The 18,453-nt window shown below is 44.4% G+C and overlaps 1 protein-coding gene across 3 annotated transcripts in view; it reads right to left on the reverse strand.

Moving 5' to 3' along the window:
* The window catches only part of STRADB (STE20 related adaptor beta), a 390,751-nt gene that overhangs the window by 16,997 nt on the left and 355,301 nt on the right, over positions 1-18,453 (reverse strand). For all 3 annotated transcript variants that reach the window (XM_085648993.1, XM_085648991.1, XM_085648992.1), the window contains 2 exons: positions 5,896-6,140; positions 1,265-1,307 (listed from right to left, as the gene is read on the reverse strand). In XM_085648993.1, coding sequence (XP_085505119.1) covers positions 1,265-1,307; positions 5,896-6,140 — 288 coding nt within the window. The remainder of the gene's footprint in view (positions 1-1,264; positions 1,308-5,895; positions 6,141-18,453) is intronic.

Genomic DNA, 18,453 nt, shown 5'->3' on the forward strand with positions numbered 1-18,453 from the left:
TAACTAAGTTGGGGGAATGGAAGCAACTGGAGGAAGAGAAACATGTAAAAGGGAGGAATGGTGAGCAGATGACTCACACTTTATAAGGTCACTCAATGCTGCAATATTTACCCCAACTTCCCCATAATTGTTATACTTTCCACTGCCCCCTCTACTTTCCTGTATCTCCTTTTTTGGCCATGTACCAATCAACATTGATCTTACAGTCTGATATGGCTGAAGTGTCTCTACTGCCCCACTGTCCCTCACTATCTCTCCTTGCCCCCACTAGACCCACGTTACAAAATATTTGCGTGTCCCAGGGAGCAGTATCTTCAACCTACAATCCCACTATGTAGAATGTGCGGTTTGCATCCAATGCGATGTTCGCTATTTAATTGCACACTCCTAACCCAGAACCTCTATAGTTTGGGGAGAGTCTAAATTATGTGGTAAAACAATCCTTCTTCATAGCACCCTTTCAGACAAATCCTTTTCGGTCCTTCCGAACCTTACCATTTAAACTCTCGTAAAACAGCTCTGAGCAATATTTTGAGCTAGTTTGATAGTGACTTCTCTAGGGTGCTGGATTGCGTCTTCCCATAGCTAGTTCTCCATAGCCCTAGGTTTTTCTCCCACTTCCCCCTAAGCCTTGAGAGCTATGGAAAATCATTATAATCCCTACTTTACACACACAGCTTAGTAAAGTACACCACTGCCAAGGCCTGCCATCCCCTTAAAAGGTCTAAAAAGTAAGCATCTAAACAAAATCACTGTGGTGCCCTGCTAGTACATAACCACCCCAGAAGGACTTAACATTAAATTTAAAGAATGCTCTCTGCCTTGCTGCCCAAATGATCCTTTGGCTGAACTTAGAAAATGTATGGTGGTACAAACAGACTTTTAAATCACCCAAAACTTCAGAGTTCGGCAAATGTTGTTAGCCCGTGCCTACCCTGAAGGACACAAACATCTTTGCAGTCGAAGCATTAACTCATTTAACTACTGTAACAGCTCAATGCATGTAGCAAATAAGTACATTCCAACAGCCTACTTGTCACTATACCAACGAGAGACTGTAATATTTAAAAGAAGATTTCACTTCATCATGGCACTTTTAAAGCATTTCAATTTACAAACACATTAGCGTACAAATAGTTGACTCTTAGAGCAATTTAATGTAAAAGAAAGAATGGAACAAGTCGGGCTATAAAGCACTGAACTCACACTAGATGTGTCAAACATTTCGCCATGTAAAAGTAGGTAATGCCACCTAAAAGCTTACCTGCTTAAAGAAGGCATGGTTCAGCAAACAGCTCGCTGAAGGCCTGTAAAAGAAGGCAGTGTATAGAATTGTTTTAAAACATATCCATAGTGAAAGAAGCATAGCCTTAGGAAAGATGTCTAACCATGCATGACATACAAACCTGCAAACAGTTCTCCTAAAGTATCTTGTGTATGTAATGCCAGTACATCCTATCGTGTAAACACCATTGGTAATACTTTTTCAGTTTATAATGGTGCTGTAAGCTACAAGTTGTATTATAACAGCATTGAACTGTACTCATTTAATCCATTTATGATTCAACCCTTTCGAAATTTAAAGGTGGCACATGCAATGATCCCTTCGAATTGCCATCTATCTACAGAGATATTTTGCCAACTTAATATCCTTAAAAACTTTAAAAGTCTTGATAGGCATATCATATAAGATGATAACCATGCTCGTGCGATAGTAGTCAATGAGCGAAATCTGGAATCTTCATTGTTTAGAATAGGCTTAAGTGTCACGGATAGAACTAAATCTCTGGCAGCTTCTAGAAAGTTGGATTCCTTTGTCTTTAGAGAAAGGACCATGGCGCATTTAAATCGTGGACACAGACTGGAGACTGAGTTTCTTCACAACAATAGGAAGGTACCATCTCGTACCGTTTCATTGCCTTTTGCCTTTGAGAAAAAAGTACCAGCTGCAGGAGACTTTCAAGTAGACCAATAGAGCTAGGCCTGGGCGGTGAACTCCGCTCCGCTTGCAGAGTTTGTGAGTTTTACACACTCCGCGTTCCGCAGAGCTTTGAAAAATTCTGCATTGTGCAGCGGAGCGGAGTTTTTTTCCTCGCTTGCGTTCACCAACGGCAAGTTGGCGAGTGCGAGCGAGGAAAATAAACCTCCGGGTGAGATTTCTCAACTTGGGGGGTCAGGTTTCTCATTGCAAGTGGTCGCGTATGCTCTCGACCGCTCGTGTTGAGAAACTGCCCGTTCGCGTTGAGAAAGCTGCCGCTCGAGTAAAAGTCTACTCGAGCGGCAGAAAAGAAAGCAGCGCTCGCTTGCGCTGTGCATGGTGCCGTACGTGATGATTGCGCAGTGCGGACAAGCATCCGGCACTGAAAATAACTGCGGACGGCATTTTTCTATCGCACTCCGCCGCTTGCAGAGCTCCGTGTAGCACAGCTGATTTTCTTTTCCACTTCACGGAGTTTCGGGTAGCGCAACTCCAGGAACTCCGCCCAGGGTTAAACAGAGCACCATGATGGAAACAGTCAGCTGTGACCAGAGTTGACCTGTGTATATGGAACACGTAAAGAGTCTACCATAAAGTCTGAGCTAACTACCATTCCCATAGAAGTGTAGAATATATACAGAAAATCACAGTAAGGTGAAGACTCACCACATAAAGCATAAAAAGATGCCAGAAACCAACTCTGGCCCATGGTTGTTATGAAGCAGCGTCTCATTGGCATACTGGGGTAGTGGTAATTTATCTTCCTGCACAAGTTTACCTTATTGCTCAAAGATTCTGTGACATAGGTACCATATACATAACTACATTATAATGCATAAACCTTCAGGGAGTATCTGTTCTGCTGCCCATTGTTAAAACCTGTTGCAGGTAACAAACAGCTTTGTACACTACTGTCTTACTTACACATACAATAATGTGCTCTATAGACTTGTATGCTATTTAGCTGTAATTGGGTGTCACACTTGAGCACAGAAAAGAGAAAATTAAAACATCCTATAGCCATCAAATGTCTGTGGCAACAGCCTTTTCAATGTAAATAATGTGTTGATTTTGTGTCTGGTTGAGAGAGTTGGCTCCAAAGAATGACATTAGGAAGTAGATGGTGACAGAAGGTGACGATAAAATGGAAAACAGACCTGTCAGCATTGTGTCAAGAGATGTTGGTGGGTGATTAGATGAAATGCAGTAATGTTTAAATTACGAATAGCTTTGCTCCATGGAGCTGGGTTTTTCATAAGAGAGGGGTGTTCTGTTAAATCGCGTGGTGACTGTTCTGTGTGCTTTGAATGTAAGGATGATATACAGTAACCATGTCCAATGTAGCTGTAGCTCTTTGGCAACTATACTCATGGGAGTATGGCAGTGTAGTAAGGGAGGGTTCCATGCCTTGAGGTCATGCATTGAGGAGTGTGAGTGCACGTGGTATTACCTATATGTGGTTGAGCATCACTGGGCTTCCGTTGTGAGATAAACCGCCGCTTATTCTACACAAGACCCAGGGTCCAGACAAACCGACAACTGGAAATAAATGAGATTGCTCTTTATCTATCAGAGGAATCATCTACAGAATTTGGGGATAAAGTTTTAATAACAAGAGTACTGAACCACTGACATCCACATATCCGTAAAGTAAACACATCTTGACAAACATGGCTTCTGGTCTTATTTAAGAGCCCTTCAGCCCTCTAGAAGTCTTTTACTTCAATGTCACAGAAGAATGTCCTGATATGCATTCATAATCACAAAGTCAACAGAGCCCAACACTTGACCAGTAAACCATTTGCATTAGGTAAATTATGTCCAAGTTATTTGAGCGATGCACTGCTTCAAAGGTCTAGATTTGTGATAAGATAAAATGTCATATCTCCATCAACTGTTAGAATCAGGAGAGAAGACCGGTGCAAGCATTCGTGCACTTGATAATGTCTGTAGCTTGTACTTAATAAATATTTTGGTGGCTGCACCTAAGGGGTATTAGTGCACTTTACAGCAAACAACTATAGTAACAGCAATACTAAGAAACAGAAGAAGAAATAGGGAGACATAAATCTTTACAAGGGGTTTTGAGAGTCTTCAGAGATGCCACTAATCACCTCTGAAAACCTGAACAGTTTAAAATAAAAATGGAGGAAACAGTCAGGAACACGAACCTGCAGTAGATGTTTCGCTATCTGGTCTAGATAGTTACTTTCAAGAAAATGCTGAATGAGCAAGGTTCATAAAAGTTTACCCGCAAGAATGACAAACTGAAGCTGGCGATGGACAAGTACCAGTTCTGTGTGTCAGGTAAGAAATATGTTGGATATGTTCAACCGGAGAACAGTATTACAGATGTTTCTTTGCATGTAATAACACTACAGTTAGGGCCCAGCCAGCCAGGGGCATTTGGTTTCTTTTTTACTACAGTAGATTTGATCCAAATCTGCTCAAATACAAAAGTGTTTCAATAAACTTAAAGAAGGTTGATCTCCGACCTCAACCACAGAATTCTAAACTTCCTCCTCACAATCCATGACCAAGTTTGGTAGCATGTTGATAAAACATGTGCTACAGAGAGAAAGAAGCTGATCAAGATACTGACAACTGCATTTGGTAATGGAGTTCCACGACCTATGGCATGGGATCCCCACTTTTGAAGTGGAGTTGTAACATTGTAAGAAATCCAGCCAGCTACACACACTAAGCAGTGCTAAGCAATAAGCGCCTCCCATGCTGGGGCCAGTGACATCACCCAAACCGTTACTGCCGTTTCTTGTCTTGCCTGTACACCAAGTAATTTGTCCTCATTTTTCTTTCATTTGTTGGTCTCCAATGAATGGTTGAGCTATTTTATTTGCTTCTCTCATGCTTTTCGTCCCTGTGCCATTGAGCCTTAATATACTAATATCTAGCAAAACCTATATTAAGAACTTCTGAATCATCTTAGTACTTGTCTATGGGAAAGAGTCATAGTTTAAGGCAAGGCAATAACTGCCCTGGACACGCCAATTAAAAATTATATGCGATGGCAAAAGCATGGGTCAGACAGCATAACATCTATGCACCCATTTAGAAAGTCGAAGTTTGAAGAATTTTGTTAAGTCGAGGGTAAACATTGGGCACCATATGGGATAAGATTCTGTCCACAGTCGAAAAGGCAGTGTGTCTGATCTGGTTATCCTTAACGAGTTGTCTAACTTAACCAGATTTGTCCCTTGTGTTTACTGAAAGACAGAAGCTTTGTGCACCTCCCGGCTTCACTTCAAATTCTTTCTCACTAACAGTGAAGCTAGAGACCCAGCCTTTAGGTATCTCTGTTAGCCACACTACTATGAAATATGCCCCTGTGATGACTAGTATGAAATATGTCCTCATTAGATTTCTCTGCCACTTCTATGGTGATGGAATGTAAGGTGCTTGTTAGTGAGATGCACAGGAAGAACTTACTTCAATGCAGTGGGCCTGTAAGGGGTAGATGAACAGATGGCAGGAATACATTTAAACATAATGGATACCAGGGTCTTTCTGTTCTCCAAATGGCACTTCCTGAAATTCCACTGCTGCATAACTCATTCCCTTTATTTACACGGCCACCTGGACACATCTGCAAACTGATATAAAACATTGGACCTGATTCATAAAGAAATTAGTACGTCTGTATCCAGAGGTTTCTAATCTCACATCGATGTAGATTTACATTTCAGCAAGACACAAAGGTCTTCCAGATCACACCTGGAAATCTGCTTTGGTCACCGCTTAATGGTGCATAATAATGGACAGGTTTTGTGAATTCCATTTTCGCACGCGAGAATATGAATGCGTTTTTTCTCACGGAGCACGGAACCTGAAGATATCTTGTTAAATCCTTATTACAGCATAAGATAACATAGCTGTTTATGTATTGCTCACATTCTTACCTCTCCTCAGATTCCTGCTGCAAACAGAGCTCCACAAAGTTGCGAAAAGTGGGGGTAAATGTTTTTGAGGCGGGGGTTTGCATTCTCTCGCTGGTCATTGTCCCTGTCATGGCAGAAGTGAGCACACTCTCGCCAATGCCGGAATCCACTCCTGAGCGAGAGTTCTTCAACCTTGAATCCCCACAGGGGAAGCAACTGGCATCCAATGGACAGGAGGCAGAGCCCTTGAGCTTCTGCAGCAGCATCTGAAAGAAACACCAGTTTAAACCGCATCGTCAAAACGGCCATTTGCCAAAAAGGACAGTTGTTGTAATAAGAAAATGAGCGATTTTGTAGAGATACTAATATGCTATTAGGCAAAATGATATTTTAGATTGCCTCCTATTGAATCCATGTATGTCCCTTCCTTCAAAAGCTCTCTCAGGAACTGGCTTATAGAATTTTGATAGCTGACAACCTAAACTATGAGTTAGCCTAATAAAAGCATTACTGCTGCAAGCTCACATCTGTTTGATTTTCGTCTTTTTCAATGACAATAAGGCATCCTTTACTATACAAAGCCATTTCTTAGAAACATCGCAATGCCCTTAGTAAAGTATCTGTTTGCACTGATATAAGATATTTCTCCAACAGCTACGTGGTATTGGTCATAGGTATATCGGCGCCGCAAAGAAATTACACATTTTTTCCTGTTTCTTACTTCTATGACGGTGCTGCAAGGTGTAGAGAACCACAAACTCTACAAGAGGAAGCAAAAGCTTGGCACAAATTATTTCAAATCCCCAGCACACGTGAATATGAAATTTCTAACTTTTTTTTATGTTTGTTAGTAACAAATATAATCGACAAAACAATTCGAGTCATGCATCAAGTCTTCTTCTTTTTCTTTTATTCAAGAAGCTTGCAAGAGGAACATCACAGCCACAGCCAACACGTGTTTCGTCGTTTAGGGATAGTAGTCTCACAACTTCCTCAAGGCTGTACAAGTAAAAGACAGTAGTAAAAACCAACACATGGCATCAAGAATTTTAACAAAAAAAGGGGGTTTCCCGTCATTAATATGTAACCGTCATAATCCGGAGAAAGAAAAAAGGATAGAAGAAATTCCAGCATTAGTAGAGTATTTCATTCACAGATCTCACAAATAAATAAGTCAAAGAGCGAAATGTGAAAGCCGAAATCTGATGAGACTATGACCCGAAAAGATGGAGAGAGAAAGAGAAGCAAACGTGACAGTATAAAAAAATACAGCTTCTTGTGATTAATGTGAGAATATGTAAAGACCGTTCCTTTGTACCGTAAAAACAGTGAGCCTCAAAAAAGCATGCATACCCGTGATGCTTTACAACCAAACGTCTCCCAAGGCCAAACATATTTACCTAGTTTCTTGTTCACTTATAACTCTGTTAAGTATAAATGAGAAAAGGCAACATAGAAAAAACCGTATCAGAAAATGGCCAACAAATTGTCGTTAAATCTAAAAGCCCTGTTAGTGAGCAAGAAAACCTACTTTAAATGTGGTACAAATTCCAGACCACACAGGGATCTATTCTCGGACGGGGATAAATCGAAACTTCTCACTTAGGTTTCCACGTAACGCGCAAGTCCGCAGTAGTCTGTGAAGTATGAAAAGAGGCCCGTGATTACTCGTATGGAGTACCGGTCACCTCGGTAACAAGCAATATCCACAATTCCTTTCCGCAATCTTTAACTACCAATGGCTACATAGACTAAGTCAGATGCGCCCAAAGTCTAACCACAGTTATACCACAAAGGTCCGTAACCCAAATTCAATGAGGCCGTTAGTCGATAACAATGACCAAGCTATAAATCCATATCACTACATATAGTCAATATATCCTCTTACCCATCGGTATGGATGAGTGTGTCACTCCCCCGTCCTCATCAACAGAAAAAAAGGCGGCTCGGCCGAGTACAGCAGCCCGTGTTTCGAGTGTCTCCGTTAATGCCTTGGAAACCCACTCGGCAGATAACACTTCCGGATGACGCTGAGCGTGTCGCGTCTGAGTCATAGAACTAAAGAAAAGACTCAGTGTAGTCCTCTCAAACTAATATTTCTCTAAATTGTTTTAAATGTGACTAATTCGTATTTCAGATATCATTGTTTACGAAGACAAATGACTATGAAATGATTCCAATCTCCAAAGAAAATAAAAAATAAAGGAGTTCCATATCTTGATTAAGACGTGCAAACCATGTGTACGCGTCCCGTATTAACAAGACGGTTTCTACTTTGTCGTTTCATACCACGTATATTTCCAAATCTCACGATCAAGATGTGGAAAAGTGAGAATACGTTGTGAAATGACATAACTAACCTAATTCACCGTTTCTTAGTAGTGTCGCGTGTGTCCCATGTTTCGTGCCCTTAGAGCTCTGCTATGGGGTATCTCATATTCCCATTTTTAACTGCCCGTATGTGTTCCCTGATTCTGTCCCGTAAAGGCCTGATAGTGCTGCCAATATATCTCGTGTGGTTTCTCTGGCTGTGGACGTTGCATGGCATGCAAGTGGGCACACTCGAGGATTACTGAATTCCAAGGCCCTGGTGGGAAGACATACAAAATCAGGACCAATATTACGTGTCTTACCAAATTTGTAGTCTATGCCATAGAGTGCAAGTGCAGTAAGAGATATATTGGCAGCACTATCAGGCCTTTACGGGACAGAATCAGGGAACACATACGGGCAGTTAAAAATGGGGATATGAGATACCCCAAAGCAGCACACATATCTATCTGTTCAGAACAAACTATCAATAGATGTTTTGAATTTTACGGAATTGATCACATACCCAGACACCCAAGGGGTGGGATTAGGGAATTGACATTAAGACGAAAGGAAGCACTATGGATTCTGAAATTGAGGAGCGCAGTGTATGGCTTAAATATCGATCATGAGCTACATTACTTCCTAGGCAGGTAGGATGTCTGTGTTCTGTTTCTTTTGAAGTATGAGAACCATCCCTGTTCAGTGGCAGACTAAGATGGAATGCGAGTCACTGTATATAATGGTGGGCGTAACGACCACGATGTGACTCTGACCTAATAAGGAATCAATTGGAGGGTTTTAAACAGGAAGTTTGATGTCTATGTTCAACTGTTTGTATAGCTTTATCTCTAATTTTGATATCATGATGTAACATACTGCATATAACATGGATGACCAATTATTAAGTACTAAGGTTATGAGAACACTATTGTAATGACCACAACCGATGGAGAGATCTAAGGGCACGAAACATGGGACACACGCGACACTACTAAGAAACGGTGAATTAGGTTAGTTATGTCATTTCACAACGTATTCTCACTTTTCCACATCTTGATCGTGAGATTTGGAAATATACGTGGTATTAGTATGAAACGGCAAAGTAGAAACTGTCTTGTTAATACGGGACGCGTACACATGGTTTGCACGTCTTAATCAAGATATGGAACTCCTTTATTTTTTATTTTCTTTGGAGATTGGAATAATTTCATAGTCATTTGTCTTCGTAAACAATGATATCTGAAATACGAATTAGTCACATTTAAAACAATTTAGAGAAATATTAGTTTGAGAGGACTACACTGAGTCTTTTCTTTAGTTCTATGACTCTGACGCGACACGCTCAGTGTCATCCGGAAGTGTTATCTGCCGAGTGGGTTTACAAGGCATTAACGGAGACACTCGACACACGGGCTGCTGTACTCGGCCGAGCCGCCTTTTTTTCTGTTGATGAGGACGGGGGATTGACACACTCATCCATACCGATGGGTAAGAGGATATATTGACTATATGTAGTGATATGGATTTATAGCTTGGTCATTGTTATCGACTAACGGCCTCATTGAATTTGGGTTACGGACCTTTGTGGTATAACTGTGGTTAGACTTTGGGCGAATCTGACTTAGTCTATGTAGCCATTGGTAGTTAAAGATTGCGGAAAGGAGTTGTGGATATTGCTTGTTACCGAGGTGACCGGTACTCCATACGAGTAATCACGGGCCTCTTTTCATACTTCCCAGACTACTGCGGACTTACGCGTTACGTGGAAACCTAAGTGAGAAGTTTCGATTTATCCCCCTCCGAGAATAGATCCCTGTGTGGTCTGGAATTTGTACCACATTTAAAGTAGGTTTTCTTGCTCACTAACAGGGCTTTTAGATTTAACAACAATTTGTTGGCCATTTTCTGATACGGTTTCTTCTATGTTGCCTTTTCTCATTTATACTTAACAGAGCTATAACTGAACAAGAAACTAGGTAAATATGTTTGGCCTTGGGAGACTTATGGTTGTGAAAAGCATCACGGGTATGCATGCTTTTTTGAGGCTCACTGTTTTTACGGTACAAAGGAACGGTCTTTACATATTCTCACATTAATCACAAGAAGCTGTATTTTTTGATACTGTCACGTTTGGTTCTCTTTCTCTCTCCATCTTTTCGGGTCATAGTCTCATCAGATTTCGGCTTTCACATTTCGCTCTTTGACTTATTTACTTGTGAGATCTGTGAATGAAATACTCTACAAATGCTGGAATTTCTTCTATCCTTTTTTCTTTCTCCGGATTATGACGGTTACATATTAATGATGGGAAACCCCCTTTTTTTGTTAAAATTCTTGATGCCATGTGTCGAATATGCTACTTACCAGTATGCATCTGTTCTTGGCATGTAGGGCTGCTGACATTCATATCTGTGCATAGATCGCCGCCTAGTGTTGGGTCCGGATGATTGCACATTGTTGTCCTGGAAGAGTCTTCGAAGTATCACGAGATAGGTGGCTCCTCCCCTGGACTACAGTGCGCCTGGGCATCCTCTCCATCCTCAGATTGTTTTTCGCCATTGTGGCAGTGATGGAGTAGATACAGTAAGTGATGACCATGCTATACAGTAATTCTGAGTGCTGCAGCCGCTACAGGCGCCGGGGAGGAGGGTGGGCGATATGAATGTCAGCAGCCCTACATGCCAAGAACAGATGCATACTGGTAAGTAGCATATTCGGTTCGAGGCATGTGGGCTGCTGAATTCATATCTGTGCATAGATTATATAGCAGTCCCTCCATTAGCGGCGGCTGCCCGTGTCAGCTGCAGCAGTCTGAAAAAGGGTCTTGAGAACAGCCTGTCCTACAGCTGCCTGCTGTTTTGAATGTACATCTACACAGTAGTGTTTAGTAAATGTATGTATAGTGGACCATGTGGCTGCTCTACATATTTCCTCTAAAGGAATGTTCCCTAGGAAAGCCATGGACGCCCCTAACTTTCGTGTTGAGTGGGCTCTTGGAGGAATCGTTAATGTGCGTTTAGCTTTTTTATAGCAAATTTGAATACATTTAACGATCCATCTGGCTATCTCTGCTTTGGAAATGGCGTTGCCCTTGTGTTGTGGAGAAAAGGCAACGAACAGTTGTTTTGTTTTCCTAAAATCCTTTGTTCTGTCTATATAGTACATGAGGGCCCTCTTTACATCTAGTGTATGGAGCATTCTCTCTGCGACATTTTCTGGATTTGGAAAGAAAACAGGCAGTTCAATAGTCTGATTCATGTGGAACTGCGATATCACTTTAGGCATGAATGTGGGGTTGGTACATAGTACAACTCTGTTTGCGTGAACCTGTATGAATGGCTCTTGAATGGTTAGTGCCTGGAGTTCACTAACTCTTCTCAACGAAGTGATTGCCACTAAGGAAGCTACTTTCCAGGTGAGGAATTGAATCTCACATGAATGTAGAGGTTCAAAAGGTGGACCCATCAATCTGGTGAGGACCACATTCAGGTTCCACACCGGTGCCGGTGGGTGTGTTGGAGGAATCACTCTTTTGAGTCCCTCTAAGAAGGCTTTGATGGCAGGCACTCTGAATAAAGAGAGGTGCTGCCTGTTCTGAAGATAGGCCGCTATTGCAGTTAGATGTATACGGATGGAGCTGTATGCCAGATTGCATCGGTATAAGTGTAACAGGTAACAGATGATGTTCTGAATGGATGCATTCAGCGGATTAATGTCATTGTTTTTACAGTAAATGACAAATCTTTTCCATTTAGCCGCATAGCAAGCTCTGGTCGTGGGTCTCCTGGCCTCCTTGATGATATTCATACATTCTGGAGGCAGGTTCAGGTAGCCAAACTCTAAGACTTCAGGAGCCAGATCGCCAGGTTCAGCTGTTGCGGATATGGGTGCTGAATTTCGCCATGGTTCTGTGTTAAAAGTTTGGGTGTTAGCCGCAGTCTTTGAGGCGGCACCACGGAAAGTTCTAGTAACGTGGTGTACCATGGCTGGCGTGCCCACATTGGAGCAACCAGGATGAGTGTCATTGAGTGTTGCCTTAGTTTGCGTGCCACTAGCGGTATTAATGGCGCTGGGGGAAAAGCGTACGCAAATCTGCCTGACCAGTTCATCCATATCGCATTGCCCTGCGACTGTGGATGCGGGAACCTGGCGGCAAAGCTTTGGCATTTTGCGTTTTCCCTTGTGACGAATAGGTCTATCTCTGGATGACCCCACTGCTGGAAGTACGGATGGAGTACTGATGGATGTAGCTCCCACTCGTGCATTTGGTGGCTGTGTCTGCTGAGCAGATCTGCCATTTGGTTGTCCTTGCCCGGGAGGTGTTCTGCCATGAGGAACATGTTCCTTTGAATGGCCCACCTCCACATGCTCTGAGCCAGATGAGACAACTGTGGAGAGTGTGTTCCTCCCTGCTTCTGTATGTAGTACATGGCAGTCATGTTGTCCGTCCGGATCAACACGACTTTGTTGCACAAGTGTACTTTGAATGCCTTCATTGCCAGGAAGATTGCCATCAGTTCCAGAAGGTTGATGTGCATCTTCTGTTGCTGTGTTGTCCGTAGTCCCTGCACTGTGTAATTGAGTACATGAGCTCCCCATCCCTGGAGAGACGCGTCCGCCGTCAGTGTTATTTGTGGAACAGGCTCTTGGAACGGTCGGCCCTTGCAAAGGTTTTGTGGATTCCACCAATGCAGAGAGTTGTATGCCCGACCGCTCACCAACACTAGGTCTTTCAACTGTCCTTGAGTCTGATTCCATTGACGTGCCAAGCACTCCTGAAGCGGGCGCATATGTAGTCTCGCGTGCGGGACTATGAAGATGCAGGAGGCCATCATGCCTATCAACTGCATGAACACTCGCGCTGGAAGGGAGTGTTGAGGTCTGAACTTTTTTATCAGCAGTTGCATGCTGTTGATCCTCATTAAATTTGGCTGAGCTTTGGCTGCCAGAGTGTCTATGGTCACGCCCAGGTACTGCCGTACGTGGGCGGGTTGAAGATGTGACTTTGGATAATTCAGTGAGAATCCCAGACTGTGAAGAAGGTGAATGGTGTGGGATATGTGGTTGGCACACTGCTGGGCTGACTTTGCCTGAACAAGCCAGTCGTCCATGTAAGGGAAGACGTGAATGTGCTGTCTCCTTAAGTGTGCAGCCACTGTCGCTAGGCACTTGGTAAAGACTCTGGGCGCCGTTGTTACTCCGAAAGGGAGGACTTTGAACTGATAATGCTGATCCTGAAGAGTGAACCTGAGATATTTTCTGTGTGATGGGTGTATGGGTATGTGGAAATACGCATCCTTCAAATCCAGTGTTGCTAGGAAGTCTCCCTGACTGAGTAACGGCAGAACCTGCTGGAGGGTGAGCATATGAAAATGCTCTGACAGAATGTATTGGTTGAGAGGTCTGAGGTCCAGTATAGGTCTGAGAGACCCGTCCTTTTTTGGGATCAAGAAGTACAGAGAGTACACCCCTGACCCTTGTTGTTCTACAGGCACGAGCTCTATGGCTCCTTTCTGCAGCATACTTAGTACTTCCTGCTGCAATAATGCCAAGTGCTCTGCGGACATAGGACGGTGTCTTGGTGGTATGTTGGGTGGATTGGATGCTAATTCCAGACAATAGCCGTACTGGACAATTTCTCTGACCCACCTGTCTGTGGTGATAGATCTCCAGACTGGCAGGAACTGTTGGACGTCTTGTCACTGCCCCCCGACCACATAACACCGGTCGGGGGGCAGTGACAAGACGTCACTGTTTGTTATTGGCGGAGGACCTGGTGTTGTTGTGTCCTCGTCCTCTGCCTTTGGTGCTGGATCCACGATATCCACCCCTATTGTTCTCATTATAGGTACTCTGGGTACCTCCTTTATTGTACTGCTGCTGGGACCCCTGACCTCTAGCTGCCCCTCTATTCCCGGGGCGACGAAAGGAGCCACTCCGAAACTGCTGCGACTGTAGAGCCCCCATAGATTTCGCAGTTTCAGTGTCCTTTTTAATCTTTTCTAGCGTAGTGTCAACCTCGGGGCCAAATAAAAAGTCTGGGTTGACTGGTTGATTCAAGATATTGTTTTGAATTTCAGGTTTGAAACCTGATATTCTCAGCCATGCGTGCCTCCTCAACATCACACTAGTGTTGATTGCCCTTGCTGCAGTGTTAGCTGCATCTAGTGCGCATTTGATGGACGCATTTGTAATGAGTTGTCCCTCTCTGATGAGGAGTTCCGCTCCATCTTTGTAGTCATCTGGTAGGTGTTCTAGCAGTGTTTCTAGGGTATCGTAGTGTGACCTGTCGTATCGGGCCAGGAGTGCCTGAGTGTTGGCAATGCGCCAGATGTTTGCTGCTTGTGCTGCTATCCTTTTTCCTGATGTTTCTAGCACTTTGGACTCCTTGTCCGGAGGAGGAGCATCACCGGTAGTTTGCGAGTTAGCTCTCTTGCGAGCATTAGAAACTACCATGGAGTCCAACGGCAATTGACCCTTAATGTACATTGGGTCTCCTGGGGCTGGTTTGTATTTTTTCTCTATTCTCGGGTTCAATACCCGTGCTCTGGTTGTCTCCTTAAAGATGTCCTTAGCATGTTTAATAACCCCTTTTAACATTGGTAGAGTCTTGACCGTTCTTTCTGATGTGGAGAACGTGTCCACCAGAAGGTTGATGTGCATCTTCTGTTGCTGTGTTGTCCATAGTCCCTGCACTGTGTAATTGAGTACATGAGCTCCCCATCCCTGGAGAGACGCGTCCGCCGTCAGTGTTATTTGTGGAACAGGCTCTTGGAACGGTCGGCCCTTGCAAAGGTTTTGTGGATTCCACCAATGCAGAGAGTTGTATGCCCGACCGCTCACCAACACTAGGTCTTTCAACTGTCCTTGAGTCTGATTCCATTGACGTGCCAAGCACTCCTGAAGCGGGCGCATATGTAGTCTCGCGTGCGGGACTATGAAGATGCAGGAGGCCATCATGCCTATCAACTGCATGAACACTCGCGCTGGAAGGGAGTGTTGAGGTCTGAACTTTTTTATCAGCAGTTGCATGCTGTTGATCCTCATTAAATTTGGCTGAGCTTTGGCTGCCAGAGTGTCTATGGTCACGCTCAGGTACTGCCGTACGTGGGCGGGTTGAAGATGTGACTTTGGATAATTCAGTGAGAATCCCAGACTGTGAAGAAGGTGAATGGTGTGGGATATGTGGTTGGCACACTGCTGGGCTGACTTTGCCTGAACAAGCCAGTCGTCCATGTAAGGGAAGACGTGAATGTGCTGTCTCCTTAAGTGTGCAGCCACTGTCGCTAGGCACTTGGTAAAGACTCTGGGCGCCGTTGTTACTCCGAAAGGGAGGACTTTGAACTGATAATGCTGATCCTGAAGAGTGAACCTGAGATATTTTCTGTGTGATGGGTGTATGGGTATGTGGAAATACGCATCCTTCAAATCCAGTGTTGCTAGGAAGTCTCCCTGACTGAGTAACGGCAGAACCTGCTGGAGGGTGAGCATATGAAAATGCTCTGACAGAATGTATTGGTTGAGAGGTCTGAGGTCCAGTATAGGTCTGAGAGACCCGTCCTTTTTTGGGATCAAGAAGTACAGAGAGTACACCCCTGACCCTTGTTGTTCTACAGGCACGAGCTCTATGGCTCCTTTCTGCAGCATACTTAGTACTTCCTGCTGCAATAATGCCAAGTGCTCTGCGGACATAGGACGGTGTCTTGGTTGGTAGTATGTTGGGTGGATTGGATGTTAATTCCAGACAATAGCCGTACTGGACAATTTCTCTGACCCACCTGTCTGTGGTGATAGATCTCCAGACTGGCAGGAACTGTTGGACGTCTTGTCACTGCCCCCCGACCACATAACACCGGTCGGGGGGCAGTGACAAGACGTCACTGTTTGTTATTGGCGGAGGACCTGGTGTTGTTGTGTCCTCGTCCTCTGCCTTTGGTGCTGGATCCACGATATCCACCCCTATTGTTCTCATTATAGGTACTCTGGGTACCTCCTTTATTGTACTGCTGCTGGGACCCCTGACCTCTAGCTGCCCCTCTATTCCCGGGGCGACGAAAGGAGCCACTCCGAAACTGCTGCGACTGTAGAGCCCCCATAGATTTTGCAGTTTCAGTGTCCTTTTTAATCTTTTCTAGCGTAGTGTCAACCTCGGGGCCAAATAAAAAGTCTGGGTTGACTGGTTGATTCAAGATATTGTTTTGAATTTCAGGTTTGAAACCTGATATTCTCAGCCATGCGTGCCTCCTCAACATCACACTAGTGTTGATTGCCCTTGCTGCAGTGTTAGCTGCATCTAGTGCGCATTTGATGGACGCATTTGTAATGAGTTGTCCCTCTCTGATGAGGAGTTCCGCTCCATCTTTGTAGTCATCTGGTAGGTGTTCTAGCAGTGTTTCTAGGGTATCGTAGTGTGACCTGTCGTATCGGGCCAGGAGTGCCTGAGTGTTGGCAATGCGCCAGATGTTTGCTGCTTGTGCTGCTATCCTTTTTCCTGATGTTTCTAGCACTTTGGACTCCTTGTCCGGAGGAGGAGCATCACCGGTAGTTTGCGAGTTAGCTCTCTTGCGAGCATTAGAAACTACCATGGAGTCCAACGGCAATTGACCCTTAATGTACATTGGGTCTCCTGGGGCTGGTTTGTATTTTTTCTCTATTCTCGGGTTCAATACCCGTGCTCTGGTTGTCTCCTTAAAGATGTCCTTAGCATGTTTAATAACCCCTTTTAACATTGGTAGAGTCTTGACCGTTCTTTCTGATGTGGAGAACGTGTCCACCAGAAGGTTGATGTGCATCTTCTGTTGCTGTGTTGTCCATAGTCCCTGCACTGTGTAATTGAGTACATGAGCTCCCCATCCCTGGAGAGACGCGTCCGCCGTCAGTGTTATTTGTGGAACAGGCTCTTGGAACGGTCGGCCCTTGCAAAGGTTTTGTGGATTCCACCAATGCAGAGAGTTGTATGCCCGACCGCTCACCAACACTAGGTCTTTCAACTGTCCTTGAGTCTGATTCCATTGACGTGCCAAGCACTCCTGAAGCGGGCGCATATGTAGTCTCGCGTGCGGGACTATGAAGATGCAGGAGGCCATCATGCCTATCAACTGCATGAACACTCGCGCTGGAAGGGAGTGTTGAGGTCTGAACTTTTTTATCAGCAGTTGCATGCTGTTGATCCTCATTAAATTTGGCTGAGCTTTGGCTGCCAGAGTGTCTATGGTCACGCTCAGGTACTGCCGTACGTGGGCGGGTTGAAGATGTGACTTTGGATAATTCAGTGAGAATCCCAGACTGTGAAGAAGGTGAATGGTGTGGGATATGTGGTTGGCACACTGCTGGGCTGACTTTGCCTGAACAAGCCAGTCGTCCATGTAAGGGAAGACGTGAATGTGCTGTCTCCTTAAGTGTGCAGCCACTGTCGCTAGGCACTTGGTAAAGACTCTGGGCGCCGTTGTTACTCCGAAAGGGAGGACTTTGAACTGATAATGCTGATCCTGAAGAGTGAACCTGAGATATTTTCTGTGTGATGGGTGTATGGGTATGTGGAAATACGCATCCTTCAAATCCAGTGTTGCTAGGAAGTCTCCCTGACTGAGTAACGGCAGAACCTGCTGGAGGGTGAGCATATGAAAATGCTCTGACAGAATGTATTGGTTGAGAGGTCTGAGGTCCAGTATAGGTCTGAGAGACCCGTCCTTTTTTGGGATCAAGAAGTACAGAGAGTACACCCCTGACCCTTGTTGTTCTACAGGCACGAGCTCTATGGCTCCTTTCTGCAGCATACTTAGTACTTCCTGCTGCAATAATGCCAAGTGCTCTGCGGACATAGGACGGTGTCTTGGTTGGTAGTATGTTGGGTGGATTGGATGTTAATTCCAGACAATAGCCGTACTGGACAATTTCTCTGACCCACCTGTCTGTGGTGATAGATCTCCAGACTGGCAGGAACTGTTGGACGTCTTGTCACTGCCCCCCGACCACATAACACCGGTCGGGGGGCAGTGACAAGACGTCACTGTTTGTTATTGGCGGAGGACCTGGTGTTGTTGTGTCCTCGTCCTCTGCCTTTGGTGCTGGATCCACGATATCCACCCCTATTGTTCTCATTATAGGTACTCTGGGTACCTCCTTTATTGTACTGCTGCTGGGACCCCTGACCTCTAGCTGCCCCTCTATTCCCGGGGCGACGAAAGGAGCCACTCCGAAACTGCTGCGACTGTAGAGCCCCCATAGATTTCGCAGTTTCAGTGTCCTTTTTAATCTTTTCTAGCG

The sequence above is a fragment of the Triturus cristatus genome, chromosome 3_2 (assembly GCF_964204655.1).
Source record: "Triturus cristatus chromosome 3_2, aTriCri1.1, whole genome shotgun sequence".
In the NCBI taxonomy this organism is placed as follows: Eukaryota; Metazoa; Chordata; class Amphibia; order Caudata; family Salamandridae; genus Triturus; species Triturus cristatus.